The sequence below is a fragment of the Phocoena sinus genome, chromosome 14 (assembly GCF_008692025.1).
Source record: "Phocoena sinus isolate mPhoSin1 chromosome 14, mPhoSin1.pri, whole genome shotgun sequence".
Classification (NCBI taxonomy): domain Eukaryota; kingdom Metazoa; phylum Chordata; class Mammalia; order Artiodactyla; family Phocoenidae; genus Phocoena; species Phocoena sinus.
This window is the reverse complement of record NC_045776.1, coordinates 2,409,808-2,433,414: the sequence shown is the minus strand read 5'-3', so window position 1 is coordinate 2,433,414 and position 23,607 is coordinate 2,409,808. Positions and strand designations below refer to the sequence as shown.

Genomic DNA, 23,607 nt, shown 5'->3' with positions numbered 1-23,607 from the left:
TCACTGGTAAAGTGTTTATTTCGGGGTCATGTCAGCATCTCGGGGTAGAGACATTTTGGTGTGTAGTATATTGGGGGAATCGAAGTATGTCCACAGTGGCTGGCAGAGGTGCCCCGCACTCTTTTTTTCTTAATAAAAATTTACTTTTTTAGGATTCTGAGTGGCCAAAAGTCAAGTTTCTGCCTCTGAAGATGGTAGAATCTCCTTGCTTGGCTCCTGGATCCCCTGACACGTGGGAATTTGGGAGAAGAGAGGAAATTCATGATGACCCAAAGCAGTTTATGCACCACAGTGAATAGTCCTGAAAGGTCCACAGGCCTAGTCTTGGGACAGAGTAAAGGATGACAGGGACGTGCCGCTGGTGTGCACCAGAGAGGCCTGCCTGCTCTTGGGACGGGCGGGCTCACTGTGACGTATACACGGCTGTTGCTTAAAGTATTACTCCCCATTGTTACCGCAGAAAACTAGGGAAATGCAAATGTAAAAAGCAGTCACCCAGGGATAATTACAGATAACTATTTGGTATAGTTTCCGACAGAGAAAGAAAAACATACAGCGTTTAAGTTGCATATATAAAATTTGCATCCTGAAAATTGAGTTTATTATACTTTGTATATCGGTTTGTGCCCTCTTTTTATGTCTTTAATTTTTTATATAAAATAATTATTTTTATCTTTTAAAATCTTATTGTATAAGTAATACATGTTTATTTTGGAAAAAGTTAGAAACTAAAGATTAACAAAAGCAATGTAAAAGAACCAATCATCACACCAGTGGGAGAGAACGCATATGCAGCTGACCTTTGAACAATGCGGGTCTGAACTGTGCGGGTCCACTTCAACGTGGAGTTTTTCAGTCAGTGTGTATGACAGTACTACATGGTGCGGAGTTGGCTGACTCCAAGGGTGGAGAGCCGTGGACGTGGAGGGCCGCCCTGAGGTTATGCTCGGATTTTCAACCGCGCGGGGTCGGCGCTCCAGACCCTGGTGTTGTTCAAGGGTCAGCTGTGTAGTCTTTCAGGCTTTTTTTTTTTTTTTAGCTAGACATATACTTCCCGTAATAGTTTATATACTTAAGGATAGTTTTTTTGGTGCAAATACATACTGTTTTGTAACCCGCTCTTTTCCTTTAATACATTGTGAATGCATCTTTTCCTCTTTCACTTACTGAATCATGAGTGTTTTCCCCATGTCACTATTTTAAATTGCTTTATTCAAGTCTTCAGCATCTGGATATAGCATCATGATATTTTTACCATTTCCTTTATTATTTAACCTTTAAGTTGTTTATACCTTTTCAGTATTATAAATAATACATCTTTGCATGTATCTTTAATCGTTTCATTAGGATAGATTCCTAGAGTTGGATTTACTGAGTTAACAAGGCTTTTTCAAGTTCTTTATAGAATGCCACGTTATGTTTTCAAGAGCACATGCTGCTTTATACCTTCTCCTGCAGACTGCAGGCCTGCCTGTCTCACTCAGCTGTAGCGCTGTCCAGAAATGGCCATTGTTTTCGTTTTAAAAGGCAGAACGTGTTTAATTTTGGAATAAGTTCACACAGTGAGACTCAGACAGCAGAGAAAGGGTTAGAGAGTGAGACTTAAGTCTCCATCAGCCCGACGTTCAGTCCTCCTCCCAGGAGCTGCCTGCACAGCAGTCTCTTCTGCATCCTCGCAGGGGCTTTCCGTGTGCGTACACGTCTCTGCATCCCCGGGAATACCACGCAGTAGCAGTATTCTGTGCTTTTTCTTCAGTTGGCTCTGTCTTAGGTGTTGTTGCAGCAGCCGCATGGTGTCACACTGTGTGCATTGTGTACACCCGCGTCATGACCAGCAGGTCTCCGCGCAGGTTGTTTCTGCCCTTTGTGCGTAGCTGCAGTGAGCAGTCTACTCATTGACGGGTTCTGGCTCTTACGATTGGCCTAGAAATGCTTCCCAAGTGTACAATCACCATTTTTTAAAATCCCACCGTGTCTTCTATTGCAGGTCCACAAGGTGTAGGGCGCACCTGTATTTCAGAAATCCTGAGTTCACACTCATTCCTCCAACCTCAGCCCCTCTGTACAGGGCGCCCACCTGCCCCCCAGTTCCTGGTTGTGTGTCCCTTCCTCCACGGCGGGGCGGGGCTCCCAGCAGTGCGCACGCCCCTCCCCTCGTGTGCTCGGTGGTCCTGTGTTAACACTGGAAGTCGTTGCACAGTTGCTTGGCCCAAACCACTGTACGTGAAGCGCGTTTCGGATCGGAGGTCAGTACAGGGTTGTTGCATTCGTTGGCTTTCTCTTTTAGGCCCCCTTCCCATTCTTACCATCTGCGGCCCTCAGTTTACTGCCCTCAATTAGGGTCGGGCTCGTAAGACCAGAGACAGCCCCATGCAGGCAGAGTAGGGATTGAGGGCCGGGGAGGTAGTCTTTGAACATTAGGGTAGTAAGTAGTAGCGGTCAAAAAGAAACAAACGAGGGGCACTCAGGAGACTGGCTCCTTTCTGTAACCCTGCCCCATTCCTGGGACCACGGTCTTGGTTTTCAGTGTGATTTTGCTGTATTTCTCTTTGTAATGATAAACAAATGTTTGTATGTTTCTTATTTTACTTTTCTGGTTTATTATTAATGTGGACTTTAGAATTTTGCCTAATTAAAAATTAATTGGTATTTTAATTTTGATTGCATTAAATTCTTAGATTGTTAAAGGGGAGAATTGAACATGTTTAAAATATTGAATCTTTATTGTCAAGATATTCAGTAATGTTTTGTTCAGATGGGTTCAGCACATTATTTAAATTTGTTCCTTTTTTTTTAAAAAAATACCATGTAACGGCTCTTTCAAATATGTATTATTTGTTATCTGTCTATAGGAAAGCAGTGCATTTTTGTATATTGGTTTTGTAGCCTGCTGTTCTACCAGATTCTCTGAGTTTTCAGGTGTACAACCTCATCTACAAATAATAATTAGGTGATGAGATTTTTGGTTTGGTTTTGTTTTCACCTAGTACATGGGGGGTTTTAAAGTAAACCAGATCACACCCCTCAAATTTTCGAACAATTTTGAAATAGTTGCAGGCGTCATGTTACTACTGCACCTCTAAATACTTCAGTTGTATCCCCTAAAAACAAAGACGCTTTTCCTCATTATCACAAAACAGTTACCACGCTCAAGAATTTAACGTTGCTCTAATCATCCATCTTCAGATGTCTCCATCGGGAGGGGCAAGGACTGACTTCCTATGAGAGTAGGTGGAGAAGGGAGTTGTGAGCAGAAGAGATACCTCTGCCTTTGACCCTAGAAGAAAAGCGTGAGGACAGGTTCGGGTGGACAGGGGATGCAGGTGTGACAGTGGGAGTCCAGGCCCTTCCTGCTGGCTTAGGGCAGCTTTCCCTTTCTCGGTTTGCAGCTTCCATAGTCTCTGCGTCTCAGCAAGTTTTCCACTGAGCCAAACGCTAAGAGTTCTTTTTCTGAAGCAGTTAAATCTAAGAGGTCCAGTAAGTATTTATGTCTTAAGTAACTTAGTAGCCATTTGAAAAACTACCGTATGTAAATTAGGTACTTCGTAGCTTTTTAAACCCTGCAATTTCCTGTTTCACATTGATTTTCACTCATTCCCTGCTTTTTAACCACAGCAACTACTGAAAGCCAGCTTCACGACGTTACGATGTCATTGAAACTGAACGGTATTGAGCCAGTCGTCCGTGTGACGTGGGACGGTTGTCGAGGGTCGTGTGTCTTCCCTTGAGGGCGTCTGCTGTCCCTTGGCCCCTGCGAGTCTGTTACGGTCACTGCCGCCTCCCTCTCGGGCTGGATTGGGGCTGCAGAGCCTCATTTTTCTCTGTGAAATGGAGACGTTGCCTTGTCTTCACAGAAGAATGCGGTGGTGGAGAGAGGCATGGGTGTGGGAGGCCTGCTTTTGGGAAGTGGGAGCAGAGCCTGACCAGGGACAGATACGTGGGTTGTGTTACACGTAATACAGGGGTCGTGGCTGCGAACGGATCTGTGTGTGTTGGGTGGGAGGGGAGTGCGTGGCCTCTTCACAGTGCCCTTCAGCCCGGTAGGAGGTCAGATGGTTGTTCGCATCAAGGTTCTGGTTTACGAAGCGTGTGTGACGGGATAGCGAATGAGTCACTTGTTGGCAGAGGGTTGAAACGATGTAACATGCGGTCTAGGCCGCATCAGCAAGGTGGTGAAGCCTGGTGTGTGTGTGTGCGCGCGTGTGTGCGCGCACGCGTGCGTCAATCCTCAAGGGGGCTCACTGCGGCGGGTGGGGTGGGGGCAGATGATTGAAGCCGTTCCGACCGTCCTGGCGCCCCGGGTGGACCCAGCCCTGGGGGTGATGGCATAGGGCGGGTGTGCCCCTGAGCCGGGGCCCCGCACCTCTGCCAGCCGCACACCACCGATGCAGGCCAGCCAAACTGCTGTGCTCCATCCTAATGCTTCTTCAGATACACCTTTAAAAATTTTCTCTACCTCCTCCATGACTGGAAAGAGAAATAACGGTAATTCAGCATTTCCAGACACTCTTAGGTTTTTATACATTATTTTCAAAACCTTCCCTGCATTCTGTTTTCTCTTCCACACCCTTTGTCCAGATTCTTTTCCACACTGTCCCCCAAGTGGAGCTCACAGTCTCTGATGTCTGCCTTTACCCCGTTTCCTTGTGTCGGTTTCTCGTTGCTGTGACGTCGTCTCCTGAGGTGGCAGCCCCGTCATGCGCAGCAGCTGTGATGGCAGCGTGGGCAGCCTGGTCTCATCTGCATCCTTGCTGCAGTGGTGAAGCTCCAGCTGTCTTTGTCTTTCACTGTTGTAGGAGCGTAAACAGTTCATAGTTTCTGACGCCCAGTTTTTTTTTCCCCAAAAGGCCTTTGAGAAGCGTGTATTTTCTGAAACCACTTGACTTTCATTTCTATTACTACTAACCTGTCTTCTATTTTCTCTCTTGGAATATAACAGATTCTCTCTTAGATCAGTAAATAATCACAGGAGAGGAACAGGGCTGGAATAGTCAGAAGGGAGGCTTTTGTGTAACTGGTTTGAAGCTGGGGATGGAAACCGTGAAAATGCTTTATCTTCTTGCCCTTGCGCCACTGTGCTGCTGGGGACAAGGCTCTGGAAGCTGAGAAGTGACATTCAGTAACTTGACCTTAGTAACCCCATGCCGAACAGGAAGTCAGGACCAGCGGTTTCACATGAGCAGAACAACGACAACAAGAAAGGTTTGCAGTGCTTATTTCTGATGGAAAATGTGTTGGCGATATGTAGAAAATCGGGTGCTCTTTTTTAAAAAAAGGGTTGTGTTCGGGTGCAGGTTGGGAGTTTTCCTCTCTCACCTAACAGTCTGGTGTCGTACAGTACAGAGCTGGTGGGGTGGCCGAGGTAGTCCGGGACCCCACGTGCTCTGCTCTCTGTGAGTGTTTCTTGTACCACGTGGCTTACAGCGGAGGGAGTGGGGGAGGGAGGGAGGTGGCGCGTCTGCCGTGGGAAGGCCAGATCCAGAGGTGGGCGGAGCGTCAGCCTGCTGCCATCCCGTCGAGCGGAAGGGGCACAGTCGCCACACAGGGTGGTTAGTGTCAGGAAGGTCGGCACACAGCCGTGTGCTCAGCTAAGAAACCCATCGTTGTATAGAAGAAGAATAGATACTGGAACACAATTATCAGTCTTGTCCATGTATGTTAAATAATGCATTTTAGCTACCTTTGCCTATTTTGTATGTTTTCATTTCTTAGTTAATTGATTTGAATGTGGTATATTAGTATCGACCACAGGAACAATTCCTTACCTTTAGTTGCACTTAAAATTAACCGATAAGAATCCAGCTAAGATGAAGTAGACCCTTTGTGCCCCTCTTACAACTGAAAATACATAGAAATCACACAGCCGAGAGATCTAGAGGCTCCTGAGGGTGGGGAGAAGGAGGCGGGCAGCTGAGGGCTTTCAGGACTTGAGGAACGTGTGGCAGCGAGTCCCCTGAGCTGCTTTTTTGCCTGCTGTACACCTGGGCAGGGTGCTGGAAGAGCCTGCAGCCTTCTGCCAGCAGGCGTAGATGAAAACACGCCAGAAGATTGGTTGCCAACAGCCCAAACTGGGAAGAAGGTGGTCTCACAAGAGAAAATCTTGTTGACGCTGCCAACCCTATTCCAGCCAAATACCCACTGAAGAGCTCGGCGGGGCTGGGAGGAGAGCGATCGTCTACGCCAGCCTGCTCTCCTGCAGTCCCCTGCAAGCAGATGGCCCTCTGCTCCCCTGACCCCCGGGATTCAGCAGGGAGCTAATCTTGCATCCGTCTCCTGGCGGAAGGAGGTGGCACCCAGATCGCCGCCCCCTCCCCTCGATGGTGTTAGAGAGCCCGGCTAGAAGCCGGCCTTCCATCCTCTGCTGGGCAGAAGCAGGGCGTGTTCCGATTCCCCGCCTGTGTCGTCTCTCCACCGGCAGCACCAAGACTCAGCCAGGTGATGCGGGATGGACCGGTCTGCACGGGGCTTCCCGCCCCCCTCACAGGGCAGAGGGGCCCTGTGAGGTGGCCCTCCACTCCCCAGCTGGGCCTGCCTCTGAACAGGGTGACACCGGCCAAGAGATGAGCCCAGGGGACGGTGATGGAAACCAGTGCTGCTGGGGCTTGGAGGAGGGCCGTGCCCTGTGGAGTGGGCTAAGGTTTCTCTCCTGCACTGAGCGCCATCTTGAGGCAGACTCCTGTAGGAAAGGAAGAATGGCTGCTGAGAAAGCCCGGGCAGGAGCAAGGACAGCACTGGGGCATTGGAGCCTGGGGGCTCTGAGAGAGGGAACGGGGGTGCAGAGAAAGGTCGTGGGTGGACCCGGGGGAGGGGAGGCGGGAAGGGCAAGCGTTACGGGGTGAGTAGCCGAAAGGCGGTTGGTTAGTATTTATCGTATTTTATACTCTGACTTTTAAAAATTATTATATCTTCAGCCAGATGGGGGCTGATAAGAATGCCATATGTTTCCCTGGATGATCTGCTGGCCACTTAGCGGTCACTGGAATTCCCCCAGGACCACCTGCTTCTGGGGCAGGCACTAGCCACTGCCTCTGCCTAGAGGGCCTGCTGGGAGCTCCGACTGCGGGGAACGCAGTAAAGTGGACGTCCGCCAGCTGCGCACAGGCCTCGCACTCCCCACTAAGACTTGCTCGAGGTGCCAGGTCCTGGGCAGGGAGGGAGGCCCATCCTGGCTCCTGGGTCTGGCTGGGTGTAACACAGCGGCAGCACGAAACCTTCCATCACGAGGCCTGTTTCGGTTGTGGCCCAGCATGTACTTGATCCTGCTTTCGCCGTATGAGCAAATTGTACATAAACCAGAGTTTCCACTCAGAAAATTCTGATCAGTTTCTGAGTAATATCCATGTAGATGTCTCCTGAAATATACTAACCTGCTCATTTGGTGAAAAAGTACCTGAAAAGAGGATGGGTCTGAGCCAAAGCAATGAAAGAGTCAGGGTGCGGGTGGGAGGGTAACAAGTCAGGGTTTATCTCGTGATTGTAAGTCATTAGTGAAAGGAGAATACCTTGCTGTACAGATTCAGGGTGTGGATGCCCCCAGTGCTACACTCAAGATAGGCAGCAAATTTTGTTAGGTGGTTTTTAAATTTTTGACAGTTCCCAAGAAAGAAATTCCTTTATTATCAGCAAGATACTAACAAGACAGTTCATTATTTCCTTAAATTATTATATAGTAACACTAATTTAAAGTTACTTAAGTTGGCGTCATTATTGGATTGCTCAAAGTATTCCATTCATCCTTGTCTTTTCTGCAAAGGATGCTCTGAGTAGTATCAGTGAACAACCTCGTGTTAATGCTGTTTCTATGCATTTACGAGACTGTCAGGTGGAGTAATTAGAAGAAAGTCTGATGGGAAGAAATAGCTATATATTTCGTTGTTTGGAAATAATAGTTTATTCTCATTGACAGGTTACACTCATTCTTCTCCATGTTTGGATCATTTAAATAAATAATTGTATTATAGAAGGTCACATGAGTAAACTCATTGAACTTTGTACTGAGTCAACAGTTCATTACTGAGTACTTCCTCTGTGCCAGGCACCGTTCAGCATCTTACATGCACCGTTGTACTTAACTTTATAACAACCCTGTGAGGGCAGGCATTGCTGTCACCACTGTTTCACAGACTTTGAGTGGTCAACACCCCCAGGTACACACCGCTGGTGACCGGCAGCCTTCACGTGAACCAAGGCCCAACTCCAGAACATCTGGACCGGTGCTATCCTCATTGACATTTGAGTAATTTAAAATTTATAGTGGCTCTATTTCCAAAAGTTAAAAAGAAAACAGATGAAATATATTTTATTTTAATATATTTATGAAAATATATCCAAAATATTCTAATTCAAATGTTAAAAGTTGAGCTATTTTACATTCTTCCTTTTTTTTTTTTTCAGTAAGTCTTTGAAATCCTGTGTGTATTTTATACTTATGCCATAGCTCTGTTCGGGTGCTCAGCCAGGCACTTCCGGACAGAGTCGCGGACCTCTCGTAATCGACTACCCGTAAACCAGATTGAAAGAATGATAGGTGTTTCCATTTAAAAATTTACCAGCTGTCATTTTGTTTTAAGGTAGTCTATTAAACTGTCACCTTAATTTAAATTCTTTCCTGACGCTTTTGTGGTATTGAAGTCATTCTGCTTCTCTTTAAAGTTTTCACAGCATAGATGGACAAAGTGCCGTTTACCCAGCAGCCAGTTTGAAACAATTCGCTTTGCTCAGAAATTGTATTGTTCTCTCATCCTTCTCCCTATGTTTCTATCAGGAAAGAAATCATTTTTATATGTTCATATTTGGACATGATGATATATTTGTTGAGAGGTGAAATAGTGTTTGTTCCAGAGGAAAGCATCCTTTGTGTATCAGCCATTTACAGTATGAGTTCTTTCAAGAGGTGATGGCTCTGAAGTGTTTGCTCTGCTCACGGGCGGTCTTTGCCTTTGCAGAACCTCATCTGCTCTGAGTGTGGGGATGAGTTCACCCTGCAGAGCCAGCTGGCCATCCACATGGAGGAGCACCGCCAGGAGCTGGCTGCGAGCCGGACTCACGCCTGCAAGGCCTGCAGGAAGGAGTTCGAGACGTCATCACAGCTGAGGGAGCACATGAAGACGCATTATAAGATTAGGTGTGAGCCTTTTCGTGGGCTAAAAAAATTATACGGTACCTTAAAAATGGGCGTGCTTTGCTATGACTGGTTACACATCTTGGCTGCTTTAGAAGCAAGAACAGGGCAACTCATCTCATGTGGTGTCGGGATGTCTTTTGTAGCATGTGTTATGTGTTGTGTCTACAGTAGGACAGGAAAGGTCGAAAATTTAAGTGTCAGACTGTGTGGATAGACGTTTTTAGCTACATTATAATGTTAAAAGGTGTAGAACAGAGTATTGTTGGCAATACATTTTTATGGGCAGGTAACAAGGTGTGTAGAGTGGATTCACAAAGGCCACATTGGCACCCTTTTTACTGAATTGGTTTATTTATACTACCTATTTAGAACTTACATGTTTAAATAGTTACTGTGCTTAGTGTGTATATAAATATATAAGTAAAACTTCATTTTATCATTACAAACAACCCTTCAGACCTGATACTTTTATGTCCCCATTTTGCAGATGAGAAAAGGTAGACTAGAGAGACCAAGTAACTTTCCCAAGGTTTTACAGCCATAAGTCAAGTGTTAGGGATTTGAACCCTAGTAGTCTGGCTTTAGTGCTCATAATATTCGCAACCACGCCTGTGTTTACATACATATATACATTTATTCCTAGTAAAACTTAACATGGCTTCGAAATTTTGTATTTGACGTATTCCTGATTATATATTTTTTTACTGCTATTTCCTTCTCTTAGTGATATGAAATGCAGAGTTGTTCCTGGCCCTTTGTGCTAAGTTAGCCAATGGTGGTGATCAGTGGTCACACTCGTTGAGCTGATCTCTACAGCAAACTATAAAAGCCCGTATCGATTAACTTTTTAATGACAGTATCATCAGTTTAACTTGCCACCCTTCCAAGCTCCAGTATTTAGGAGCTCTCTGTACTGTTTAATAACAAGCACCACCACAGCAAAAGGTCCCACACCAGTTAATAAAGTTTGTAAAGTGCCTGAATGCTTTGTAGTATTTATGTATTCTCTTTGGCATTGTGTTTTGGAAGCGTGGACTGAACATCTCCATATGATCAAAGTTCTCCTGTCTTTCCCACTCCCTTCATATGGCTGGTTGTTGACTAATGTGGTTCCCACCTGATGCTTTGTTATTTCGGCGATTTTTAAACTCCCAAAACGTAACGCATGTGTCCTATCACACTAGATTTTTATTGTGATGATGTTCTAGCACAGGCTCTTTTGATTGTCCCCGAAGGTCTTGGAGAGGCAACTGAAGGTGCGTACGTGGTCACCGCTCACTAGAGCGCGCCGGCCCCTGGGCCTTCCGGGGGCCGGGCAGGCTGCCTCCCTCTCGCGGAGCTGCCGTTTAGCAGGGGAGACAGACAGCGGCCAAGCAATCGGATTAGCCGGTGCAGGCTTCAGGCAGTGGGCGTGTTGAGAAGGAAGTAGGATTGGATTCACCTGGGGTGACGCTCCAGGGATGGGCAGTTGCTGAGGCACCTGTCTGATGTAGGCCTTTCTTAGGATGGCCGTTTGAAGTGGGACCCAGGTGAGGAGCAGGGGGAGACGGCCCTGCAGGTCTGGGGGGCATTCTGGGCCTGGTGGGCGGGGAGAGGGGCAGTTGCCACAGTCTGAGCCGCAGGGGGAGGCCGGTGTGATGGGAGCCGGCTGCGGGGTGGAGTGGAGCTCACGGGGCTGAGTGTGAGGCGGCCGGGTCTCGGAGCTGGAGGGCGCTGAGCCCATCTGGGAACGCAGGTGTTACCCCAGGGGCCACGGGAAAACCTGGGAGGGTTTGGCCCACGGATCTGGCTGCCCAGCCTTCAGGCCGCAGCCTGGCTGCTGTGTGGGTGAGGTTGAAGCAGGGAGACCCATGGATCGGGGCCACAGAATGGCGGTGCTCCTCTCAGGCCACGCTGGTGGCTGCAGGGTGGAGAGACGGGAGCTTCTTTGGAGGTGTTTTGGGGTGAGACCAGCAGCTTCTGGAGATGGACTTGAAGTCAGGGGTGAGGGAGAAGGAAGAATCCAGTGTAACTTCTAAGGTTTAAACTTCACAGCTGGGAGCTGCCGTCTCCTGTTGTGGAAAGGAGCAGGCTGAGAATTAACAGGGCTTCATTTGGGACTGACTAGGTTTGAGGCGCCCAGGAGCCTTCAGGGGATGTCAGCTACAGAGTTAGGTGCCCAGGGCTGCTGTGCAGAGGAGGGGTCCGAGTTGTTGGAGATCATCAGCGTCTAGGAGGAGCCTGGAGCAGGCAGCCCACACTTGTGTCGACGTAGAAACCACACCTGCACAGGTCTGTGTTTCATCATCACAGGGAAAGCTTTATCTAGAAGAGACATTCCGACTCTCCTCCTCCCCGACCAAAACAATGAGTTTTATGATATTGATACACAAAACTAATACATGGATGTGTGTGTGTGTCCTACACACTTATATGTGATTGATTCCTCATTAAAGCACATTCTGGTGGCCAGTGGGCCTAACCTTTCCCGTAGGATTTCGATTTAGAAGTGGTGGCACAAGGGATTCGACTCACTGAGTATTTTCCCTCTACTTATACTAGGGTGTCAAGTACAAGGTCTTATAATCGGAACATTGACAGGAGTGGATTCACGTATTCATGCCCACACTGCGGGAAGACGTTCCAAAAGCCAAGCCAGTTAACTCGGCATATTAGGATACACACAGGTACGAGATACGTTTACTTTGGGTGATTTCCCGTGCGACCTTGAGGGAAGCAAAGGTGCTTTAGAGCCAGCTAGACCTGAACTTTAATCTTGCCTTTTCCGTAGTTTGCTGATAACCTTGGTGTTACTTGTGAGATTTTGAGTAGGTAGTGAGATGTGTGAGTCTGCGGCCACAGGGGAACGTTCTGTCTGGAGGGGTAGGTTCGGGGTCTTGAGTGTGGGTAACTTAAGTATTTTCTTTTAATCCATCAGATGCTGGCACCGTATGGAGTGATGTTTTGATCATTTTTCTCCCTCTCTAGGTGAAAGACCATTTAAATGTAGCGAATGTGGAAAAGCTTTTAACCAGAAGGGGGCGCTGCAAACTCACATGATTAAGCATACAGGTGAAAAACCCCACGCCTGTGCCTTTTGTCCTGCCGCTTTTTCTCAGAAAGGGAATCTCCAGTCACACGTGCAGAGAGTTCACTCAGAGGTAAGCGTCACACTTGGGGGTGTGGTCCTCACAGGCGTGCAGTACGTCGCAGGCTGCACGGATGGCTCTTAAGAGTGAACCTGAGAAATTCTCCATTTTAAATGTAGACGAAGAATTTGTGCAGAGCAGACCCTGTTTAAAAAAATACATATATGTGGGCTTCCCTGGTGGCGCAGTGGTTGAGAGTCCGCCTGCCGATGCAGGGGACACGGGTTCGTGCCCTGGTCCGGGAAGATCCCACATGCCGCGGAGCGGCTGGGCCCGTGAGCCATGGCCGCTGGGCCTGTGCGTCCGGAGCCTGTGCTCCGCAACGGGAGAGGCCACAATAACACAGACATACACACATACACGCAGACACACACATATATACACACACAAGACATACACACATGCACACACAGATATACACACATACATACACATATACGCAGACACACATATATATGCACACATTTGAACCTTTCTGGCTTATTATACATGGGGGAAATATAAAATACTATTTTTTGTCTTTTTACCAACAGTATTATACCTTTGATGAATAAATGTTTGGAAATAATCATAATACCATTCTTAGTTGTGGTCCGTCAATCTGAATGCTAACCTATGTCATCCCTTTAGTGAACCTGAAACAGACACTTCCAAGTGTAAGAAACTGAGAGACAAATGAAATTGAGGAGAAAGTATTTGTCTGGTGCCAGTATTGCTGACCTTGCATATGGGCCCATTCACATTTTCTATCAAACAGAGCCCTGGTTGGTGTATTTCCCTCCACACTGCATGTTAGCTAACTATTTCAGCCAAACTGATGTTTCTAATTTTTTTGTTGTCTCCAAGTAATACTGATTTGCAAACTCTGGAAGTATTTCTCTTAAATTGGTTCAGCTTTGCTCTTATTATTATTTTTTTAAATATTTATTTATTTTTGGCTGCATTGGGCTCTTTGTTGTGGCGCGCAGGCTTCTCTCTGGTGGCCTGTGGGCCTCTCTCTAGGTGCGGCGTGCGGGCTCAGTAGCCATGCGGCATGTGGGATCTTAGTTCCATGACCAGGGATCGAACCCGTGTCCCGTGCATTGGAAGGCGGATTCTTAGCCACTGGACCACCAGGGAAGTCCCCACCTTTGCTCTTGTTAGTTGTCATGATTTGGTGTCTTATTTAGTCTAACTGTAGGTTATGAAGAAATACTTAAGCAACACAAATACTTTTATCATGGATCATTTATTTTATATAACTACAATACTTTGGAGGATGAAAAGCATCACATTCCTAAAAGCATATGTATATCTTTTAATTTTTTCCTTGGAGTAAATCCTTAAGTAACACTAAAATGAAGAAAACCCTACATACTTCATATAGTTTGTAAAGAGACTGAGAATCTCATATGCAGTGAAGTTGCTTTTAAAGACTAGGTTTTATTATCTAAGACCCAGAGACACTAGGAGGAGCATGTACGTACTCATGAGGTTACCTTCCGATCTGAGAGGAACAAATGTGGGCTGTGGAAGTGACTCTCGTGGAGCTCCCTCTGTGTAAAGGTCGCTGAGGAGTAACAGTGTGTTTAAATGCACAGCAACTGGAAAATGGCCCCTGAGAACAGTCCCAGGGCGTCCTCGTTGGTGCTCCCAGCTTTAGGAAACCCTTTCAGGGAAGGCCGGGGACTCGCCTGCCCCCAGCCTGGGGACACCCTGGGACCTGCGGTGGGACAGGAGCAACCTCTAAAGATTGCTTGTAACATTATCTAATCCTGTGATGAGTCTAAAGCCGTAAAGTTCATTCTTGGCAAGGTGCTAGGTGGAGTGGAGGTCTTAGCCAAGTTCAGAGCCGGCTGGGCTTGTTGAGTAGTGCAGAGAGGATACTGTAGGTGCTTCCTCTGTGCCTGGGTGGCCCTGTCCCTGCTACTGCCCTGTAGTCCACTCTTGGCTCTGTCATAGTGTTAAAAAGTAGTCACTATTAAAAAAAACAAACAAAAAGAAGTAGTCACTGCCGTGGACGATTGGACTTGGTGATGGAAAATGTATACATTGCGTGGCCATCCATACTGACTTGTATGTTCAAGGCTCAGAGTACAATTATATCTAACTGGCCTTCGTTATCGCACACTGTGCTTAACTGTTTAAGAAGTTGAGAACATGTCAGACATTTTTTTTACTAGCGCACAATAACTGAAAACTGTGATTTTTCACTTAACCGGTTCTGCCAGTTCTGATTTATAGAAAAGACTGAAATTTCAATTAATCTCATTCTGGCAATATTGATTAAAGAGTTGGGTCATTGATTCTAGACCTACCTAACTTATAAGAAAAGGTATGATAAAGGGTTAGATTATTTCTGTCATTTTAATTGAATGATAAATTATGATATGCCATAATTTAAATATTTTAATCTAACAATTGTAAAAACTTCTTTTTTCTTTTTTAAGGTCAAGAATGGCCCTACCTATAATTGTACAGAATGTAGTTGTGTATTTAAAAGTTTAGGTAGCCTGAACACTCATATCAGCAAGATGCATATGGGTGGGCCACAGAATTCAACAAGTGCTGGAGAGACTGCTCACGTTTTAACGGTAAGCTTAGTAAGCTGGTTGATAGCAGGTGTTCTTTTACCAAAATCTGTCATCTTAATTATGACCTTGAAAATTGAATATTATTTAGAATAGCAATTTAGTACCGTAAAGATGCTATGGAAGTTTCCTACATGGAAGTATGGTGCTACTTTTATTTGTTTGTTTAATGAGTGAAAGGAAATCAAATTTTTAAAAACTTTAGAATAATATTACGTGATTCTGATTTATGGACTGTCATCTGAACCGGTTAGAAATAAGACAAAATGTAATCATGTAGTCATTAATTTATGAAATTGTAATTCCTATGGTCAGTGTTATTGATGATTATTATTGAATATTCTTTATCCTTATGTTATACTTTAAGAATCACGTCTCTCTTTAAAGTAATATTTCTCCAGGTCTACTGTGACAGTGATACTTTTTCCTGAGACCTTGGACTTTTGGGAAACTCAGTTGTATTTTTCAGTACATGTATTTAAAATTGTATGACCCCCAAACACACCCCCTTTTACTCCTTTTTTGTAGGCTTTCATAGCTCAGCCTTGATCTGCTACTTCTACTACCCTCCCAAGTGATCATAAATGGCAGCATCTAAGCATAGAGTTTGGTGTCCTAACCAGCAACAGAGACTTTGGACGTACAAGTCTCGGGAGTGTTGAAGTAGCTCGTGAGTGCCGTCAGCCGATAGTCTGTGTTAAGTCAGCAGCTGCCTCCTACCAAACCAGAAAATGGGCCTAGTTCATATTTAGCTCCCAAGCACGAGGCTCACCGTCAGTGTTTACTTTTTCTTTTCTTTTCTCACAACACTTGCAGCTTAGGACGATTCCTCAGCTTACTCTTGATCAGGGAGGATGTTGTAAAGAAGCTCTAAAACTGGAGAATAGTTAGAGTCTAATAATTATGTCTTAAATTCTCTTTTGGACTGAGTATTTTTTAAATAAAATTTTCAGTGTATAAATCAAGCAAATATTCATTTCCTTTGGCAGTATGCGAATCAAATATGTAGATGTAGTGGCTTATCTGGAATGATAATACAAATCATTTTTAAAATTTATAGGCTCAGTAAAAAACTGAAAATGTAGTATAGGGGTTTGGAAACCTGTGATCCACGCCACCTTTTACCCTCATCTGCGTGTGCAAGAGCGCTCTGTGTCAGGTTATACGTACTGTTTCTCAGGACTGTCTGGGGGTCAGTGTCCAGCCCTCTGAACACTGTCTCATTTTGCCTCTCCCATTTTCTAAATCTTGACCTTTGTGCTTTACTTTGGAGGGTTTTTTCAACTTTATCTTGTAATTCTTTCCTTGAATTTTTTTTAAGCTAGTAAGGTTTTTAATTTCTGAGATCTTTCCTTGTGATCTGATTGTTTCTTTTTGAAGATACTCTTTTCTGGTTTGATGTACTTTCCTTTGAAATCTAATCAGCATTTTCTCTTAAAAGTTCTCTTCTAGTCATTGAATTGTCTCTCTTGTGCATCTCCCCACTCCTTCTTCTTTCAGATGTCTTATAGTTCTTGGTTGCCTGCATTTAAGAAGGGGAGCATCAGGAAACCTGCCTCTGAACTTTTTATGTGTGACCAGAGCTGGTTGAACTCCAGGGTTACCTATAATTGGCCAGGGAACCAGCTCTTAAAATTGGGGTCCCTGGTGGCAGAATGTAAACGATTTTTTGTTTAATCTGGGGAACTAAGGGCCACAAAAGGTGCCCTAGCTCTCCCCAAATAGTTTTTTCATTTTTATCTCTTTTAGAGGCAATCCCCCATTTTTTTGCCTGAAGGTAAGTGCCTAATTGCCATCTTTTCTATGGAGGAAGACGGGATTCATTGTCAGTGATAAGTATTTTAATTAATAGACTTTATTTTTTGGAGCAGTTTTAGGTTAATAGTAAAAGTGAGCGGAAAGTACAGAAAACTCCTGTAGACTCCTCTCCAGCAACTCACATAAGTTATTACCCCCATTGTTACACCTTGCATTGGTGTGGTGCACTTGTTACAATTGATGGATGAGTACTAGTGTATTATTATTAACTAAAGTCCACAGTTTATGTTAAGGTTCACTCTCGGTGGAGCATGTTCCGTCGGTTTGGGCCAGCGTATAATGCCCTGTCATCCACCATTCCAGCATCGCGCAGGGTAGTTCTCTGCCCCTACCGTCTTCTGTGTATGTGTTTCACATTTCCGGGTTTCTGAGGAATCAGATCAGCTCTCTCTTCACAAGTTCTTGGCTGTAGCTTTACAGAGCATTTATTCCTCCAATGCCCCTATTTTTCGGGAATTAAAAGAAAAATTTTAAACCACAGTGATCTCTTGCTTATTTTCTATATTTTGTAACTCTTTTACTCCTTCATTTTAACGGACTAAGAGGGAGATGAGGCTTGTGTGCTTCACCCCCATCTTGAAGCAATAGTCTCTACCGCCACTTACAAGACTTGAATTGTAGTAGAAAAAATTCATTGAATACATTTTTTTAAGGGCCAATTTTGTGTCTAACTTAAAAATCAGTGAGGCATTTTATTTAAAATTTACGTTTGGATAGGTATAGCTGACTCACTTTGTTATAAAGCAGAAACTAACACACCATTGTAAAGCAATTATACTCCAAAAAAGATGTTAAAAAAAAATTCATGTTTGGGATACTAATTTTGGGATTTTAATGCTCATAAGGGAGATATACCTGTTTATTTCCTTTCAAAAAAAATTGGTGTACAAATTAACGTAATTGTTTATATTTTTAACGAAACGTTGCTGTGTTTCAGGCCACGCTGTTTCAGACCTTACCTCTTCAGCAGGCAGAAGCCCAGGTCACGTCTGCTCCGAGTCAGCAGAGTTCCCAGGCGGTGGCCGATGTCATCCAGCAGCTGCTGGAGCTGTCGGAGCCGGGGCCTGCGGGGTGCAGCCAGCCGCCTCAGGCCGGCCAGCAGCTGAGCATCACGGTGGGGGTCAGCCAGGACATCCTACAGGTGAGCCACACTCGCCTCCTCCTGTCTGTGTTTGTCAGGGGCTGGGCGTCAGCACTGACAACGCAATATGCAGGTCTTGTCAAAGGAAGGGGGTCTTCATGCAAAATGTGTCGTCATTGAAGCACTGTATTGAAACAAAATATGCTTGTTTGAGTACTTATGGACAGTGCAGTATTTGAAATGATTTATCACTCGATAAATAAAAAGTTTAAAACTATAATTTTTTCTCTGTAAGTGAATTTTCTTGAAAAGTATAGGCGTTTCAGAACTTCCTTGTATCTACCCTTGTTGACAGAGGGTAGGGAATATTTCCTCCTTTCCCGCTGCGCTCCTTGGAGATAGCACTGCCTGTCCTGACAGTGTGTGAGCGTCCCTGCTCCCGTGGCGCTGGAGCGCGGAGGGCAGAGGGCTCTTCTGAGTCTTCCTCCCCGCCCAGCTCCACAGTCACCGCCTTCATTCCCAAGCAGAGACAGCCTTCTCTCTCCCGTCCCTCTGTTTACTTACTGACGTGAGCACTAACCTCTCCCCTCTACCTCTGTGGTGACAAGTTGGCCGGGGTGTGAAGAATCTCAGGTTGTCATGACGGCTGATGTCGTGAGGGTGACCCCGCTGTAGTTTCAACGAGTGATTCCTAAATGTGTTACAGACAGCTAGGGTTGTCTGAGAGAAAATTTCTAAAAGGCAAGTGAATTAATTTCAGTGCCCTTGAATTCAGAACTGTAAATGCTTGCCACACCAGACTTTGGGTGGAGATGAGATGTCAGACATCAGGAGGGATGTTTCGGCCTCCAAGGGCTGGGCGTTTCGCTCAGAGATGACTGCTTGGCGATGTAGCTCTTAACGCCCAGTGGGGTGGAGTCAGAGTTCCGTAGGTCAAGCTTGGTCGCGTCTTTGTAATTGACTTTGGCGGGCAGGTGTGGGCATCGTGCCTCCTAACCTCCTAGTTCTGTTCTGTCTCAGCAAGCCTTAGAAAACAGTGGGCTGTCTTCAATTCCAGTTGCAGCGCATCCCAGCGACCCCAGCCACGCCAAGACCGCGGCCGCTCAGGGCCAGACTCCAGACGCTCCCAACGTTTCAAGGGAGCCAGCTGACCCTACGGCCGCAGAGCGGGAAGAAGAACAGGAGAGCCCAGAGAAGTTGGATAAAAAAGAAAAAAAGATAATAAAGAAGAAATCTCCGTTTCTACCTGGTAATTTCAGTATGCTTTAAGGTTTAGACACTTTGGGTGGCCTATTGCTGGTTTTTAAGAAACACGCCCTCCTTTTTCCTTCTGAAGGCGGTATGTTTGTTGAAGGCTCTGACGGTGTCTACCTAATAGCATTTGTTTATCGTACCGACGTCCCTGTGATTAGGGCCCCTGCTGACTTGTCCCGCGCCGCCGTCAGGCCCCTCCTTCCCTCCAGCCCTTCCCGCCAGTCTCTGCCCCTTTGTCCCCCAGTGCCGCCGCCTGATGCTTCTAAAGCCCCTCCGCTCGAAACCCTCGGCCCTTTCCTGCCGCACCTGCTCCGGCACCTGCTCCGTTTCTCGGCCCACAAGCCCTCTGCCGCCTGCCCCAGCGTGCATTTCTGTCTTCCCTCCCGGGTCACCTGGATGCAAGCTTCTGTTATGGTAAACTTGGATTCCTGCTGTTCTCAACGTTCTCACGTCTTCCGAATGGCGCGGGTTTCCCCAGGCTTTTCTGCATCGTGAATGTCTTCTTCCTCCCCCTCCTCTCCTGTTCTCTGTGCAGACTCGGGTGGTCATTTGAGGCCAGATCATGGCGCCGCGTCGTAGGAGCACAGGTCTCACCCCTCTCAGTCCTGCAGACTAGAAGGTTTAGGACCCCCGCGACCCCTCACGTCACTTGTGGACAGCTAGAATACAGTCCCTTCGTTTCCGAACACCCCACGGCGCTCAGTATGGCTCATTGCATGGGAGCACGCATTCATGCATCTTTCTTGAAGAAAATAGATTCCTGCCTTTTGGGAAAAGCGTTCCTTTGAGAATATTTTCTCAGTGAATATAACTACTCTGCCCCTCCCAGGTGTCTTGGGGGCAAGTGCTTTCTTTCTGGAGAGCATGGAGTAACCCTGTCATCTCTGTTAACACTTCTGAGAATGTATTTTCTCATTGTTAACGTGCGATTGTGAGATCCTCGTTTCTCAACCCACAAAACATTGTGGCCCTACTCTCCTTTTTCTTTGGGTCTGGCCCCGTCTCCCCAAGTGAAAAATAGGACGATGGACTCTAAGCAGTTTATTGTCTGGGTTTTCCTGGGATCTAGAGAGGCAAGAAGGAAATAAAGGGCCATTGCCACATATTTTTAATAATAGCTCTATGATAGCCTTGTAGGTTACACGTTTAGCTGTGCGTTCTTGAACGTCTCCTCTATGTGCCCCTGATAAACTGATGGAAACCCATAGGTCTTGCGAAACGTTTTGTACGAGTTAACTGCTAGTCGTCATGCTGAGCCTATGAACATGCTCTGATGTGGCTGGCTGCAGGCAACGTACACGTCTTCAAGAGAAAGGCCAGACCTGGCTTCCTGAAAGTAACGAGGAAGGGAGGCTTCATCCTGGGCCGTCCCATATCTTTAGGTGTTAGAAACAGCTTTCTCTTTTGCACTGAGCATTATTAGATGGAGATTTCAAAATGGAACTGCAGTTAACCTTATTGTACGTTGTTTTAATGTGGAGTGTTGTGTTCATCGAGTGTAAAGATTATGCAGATTAATTTTTGAAATACTTGGATAAATGAAGTACTTAGAGCACTTAGCAAGCTTATGTAGTTCTAGTAAATTTTAGATTAAATGTGATCCTTCCTACAGGTTGGAGCCAGCTTTTTTTGTTTTAACCATCTCTCTGATATTGTGATGAGAAAATTATCATGGGGACATGTTTCTATATAAAGATATTCCTCTTGATTAAAACTTTATAGGGACCAGTATACGTTTAATGTAATGCCTGTTTCTGAAAATACCTCTTCAGGAGTAGTTGACACCATCTGATACCCTAAGAAGACCCTGAGCAAACTATTATTGTCTCGTAAGTCGTAACACTTTCTTAACAGCTTAAAGTTAGCCTTAATTACATTTCCAATTGTATTCTGCCGTCTATAGCTGTCACTATTTGATTTATTCAGTTTTGTGAGAGGGAATCTTTTTAGTAGAATTTGCTTTGTTATTTTAAGAGGTATTTTGTGTATCGGTTAAACGTTTAACAAATGCTTTTATACTTATCATAAACCTTGTGATGTCTAAATCATTATGAAGCTTTTTTTTTTTATCTTCTTTTTTTAACATCTTTATTAGGGTATAATTGCTTTACAATGGTGTGTTAGTTTCTGCTTTATAAGAAAGTGAATCCGTTATACATATACATATGTCCCCATATCTCTTCCCTCTTGCGTCTCCCTCCCTCCCACCCTCCCTATCCCACCCCTCTAGGTGGTCACAAAGCACCGAGCTGATCTCCCTGTGCTATGCGGCTGCTTCCCACTAGCTATCTACCTTACGTTTGGTAGTGTATATATGTCCATGCCTCTCTCTCGCCCTGTCACAGCTCACCCTTCCCCCTCCCCATATCCTCAAGTCCATTCTCCAGTAGGTCTGTGTCTTTATTCCTGTCTTACCCCTAGGTTCTTCATGACATTTTTTTTCCCTTAAATTCCATATATATGTGTTAGCATACGGTACTTCTCTTTCTCTTTCTGACTTACTTCACTCTGTATGACAGACTCTAGGTCTATCCACCTCATTACAAATAGCTCAATTTCATTTCTTTTTATGGCTGAATAATATTCCATTGTATATATGTGCCACATCTTCTTTATCCATTCATCCGATGATGGGCACTTAGGTTGTTTCCATCTCCGGGCTATTGTAGATAGAGCTGCAATGAACATTTTGGTACATGACTCTTTTTGAATTTCGGTTTTCTCAGGGTATATGCCCAGTAGTGGGATTGCTGGGTCATATGGTAGTTCTATTTGTAGTTTTTTAAGGAACCTTCATACTGTTCTCCACAGTGGCTGAACCAATTCACATTCCCACCAGCAGTGCAAGAGTGTTCCCTTTTCTCCACACCCTCTCCAGCATTTATTGTTTCTAGATCTTTTTGATGATGGCCATTCTGACTGCTGTGAGATGATATCTCATTGTAGTTTTGATTTGCATTTCTCTAATGATTAATGATGTCGAGCATTCTTTCACGTGTTTGTTGGCAGTCTGTATATCTTCTTTGGAGAAATGTCTGTTTAGGTCTTCTGCCCATTTTTGGATTGGGTTGTTTGGTTTTTTTGATATTGAGCTGCATGGGCTGCTTGTAAATTTTGGAAATTAATCCTTTGTCAGTTGCTTCATTTGCAAATATTTTCTCTGATTCTGAGGGTTGTCTTTTGATCTTGTTTATGGTGTCCTTTCCTGTGCAAAAGCTTGGAAGTTTCATTAGGTCCCATTTGTTTACTTTTGATTTTATTTCTTGTTTATGGTTTCCTTTGCTGTGCAAAAGCTTGGAAGTTTCATTAGGTCCCACTTGTTTACTTTTTATTTCCATTTCTCTAGGAGGTGGGTCAAAAAGGATCTTGCTGTGATTTATGTCATAGAGTGTTCTGCCTATGTTTTCCTCTAAGAGTTTGATAGTTTCTGGCCTTATATTTTGGTCTTTAATGCATTTTGACCTTATTTTTGTGTATGGTGTTAGGGAGTGATCTAATCTCATACTTTTACATGTACCTGTCCAGTTTTCCCAGCACCACTTATTGAAGAGGCTGTCCTTTCTCCACTGTACATTCCTGCCACCTTTATCAAAGATAAGCTGTCCATGTGTGCGTGGGTTTATCTCTGGGCTTTCTATGCTGTTCCATTGATCTATCTTTCTGGTTTTGTGCCAGTACCATACTGTCTTGATTACTGTAGCTTTGTAGTATAGTCTGAAGTCAGGGAGCCTGATTCCTCCAGCCCCGTTTTTTGTTCTCAAGATTGCTTTGGCTATTCGGGGTCTTTTGTGTTTCCATACAAATTGTGAAATTTTTTGTTCTAGTTCTGTGAAAAATGCCGGTGGTAGTTTGATAGGGATTGCATTGAATGTATAGATTGCTTTGGGTAGTAGAGTCATTTTCACAATGTTGATTCTTCCAATCCAAGAACATGGTATATCTCTCCATCTATTTGTATCATCTTTAATTTCTTTCATCAGTGTCTTATAATTTTCTGCGTACAGGTCTTTTGTCTCCTTACGTAGGTTTATTCCTAGGTATTTTTTTCTTTTTGTTGCAATGGTAAATGGGAGTGTTTTCTTGATTTCACTTTCAGATTTTTCATCATTAGTATATAGGAATGCCAGAGATTTCTGTGCATTAATTTTGTATCCTGCTACTTTACCAAATCCATTGATTAGCTCTAGTAGTTTTCTGGTAGCATCTTTAGGATTCTCTATGTATAGTATCATGTCATCTGCAAACAGTGACAGCTTTACTTCTTCTTTTCCAATTTGGATTCCTTTTATTTCCTTTTCTTCTCTGATTGCTGTGGCTAAAACTTCCAAAACTATGTTGAAAAAGAGTGGTGAGAGTGGGCAACCTTGTCTTGTTCCTGATCTTAGTGGAAATGCTTTCAGTTTTTCACCATTGAGGATAATGTTGGCTGTGGGCTTGTCATATATGGCCTTTATTATGTTGAGGAAAGTTCCCTCTGTGCCTACTTTCTGCAGGGTTTTTATCATAAATGGGTGTTGAATTTTGTCGAAAGCTTTCTCTGCATCTATTGAGATGATCATATGGTATTTCTCCGTTAATTTGTTAATATGGTTTATCACATTGATAGATTTGCATATATTGAAGAATCCTTGC

At 44.8% G+C, this 23,607-nt stretch overlaps 1 protein-coding gene across 9 annotated transcripts in view; it reads left to right on the top strand.

The window, feature by feature from the left end:
• The window catches only part of ZNF236 (zinc finger protein 236), a 101,712-nt gene that overhangs the window by 14,939 nt on the left and 63,166 nt on the right, over positions 1–23,607 (top strand). For all 9 annotated transcript variants that reach the window (XM_032654483.1, XM_032654484.1, XM_032654479.1 and 6 more), the window contains exons 4-9: positions 8,946–9,124; positions 11,666–11,790; positions 12,092–12,264; positions 14,682–14,825; positions 17,578–17,781; positions 18,742–18,970. In XM_032654483.1, coding sequence (XP_032510374.1) covers positions 8,946–9,124; positions 11,666–11,790; positions 12,092–12,264; positions 14,682–14,825; positions 17,578–17,781; positions 18,742–18,970 — 1,054 coding nt within the window. The remainder of the gene's footprint in view (positions 1–8,945; positions 9,125–11,665; positions 11,791–12,091; positions 12,265–14,681; positions 14,826–17,577; positions 17,782–18,741; positions 18,971–23,607) is intronic.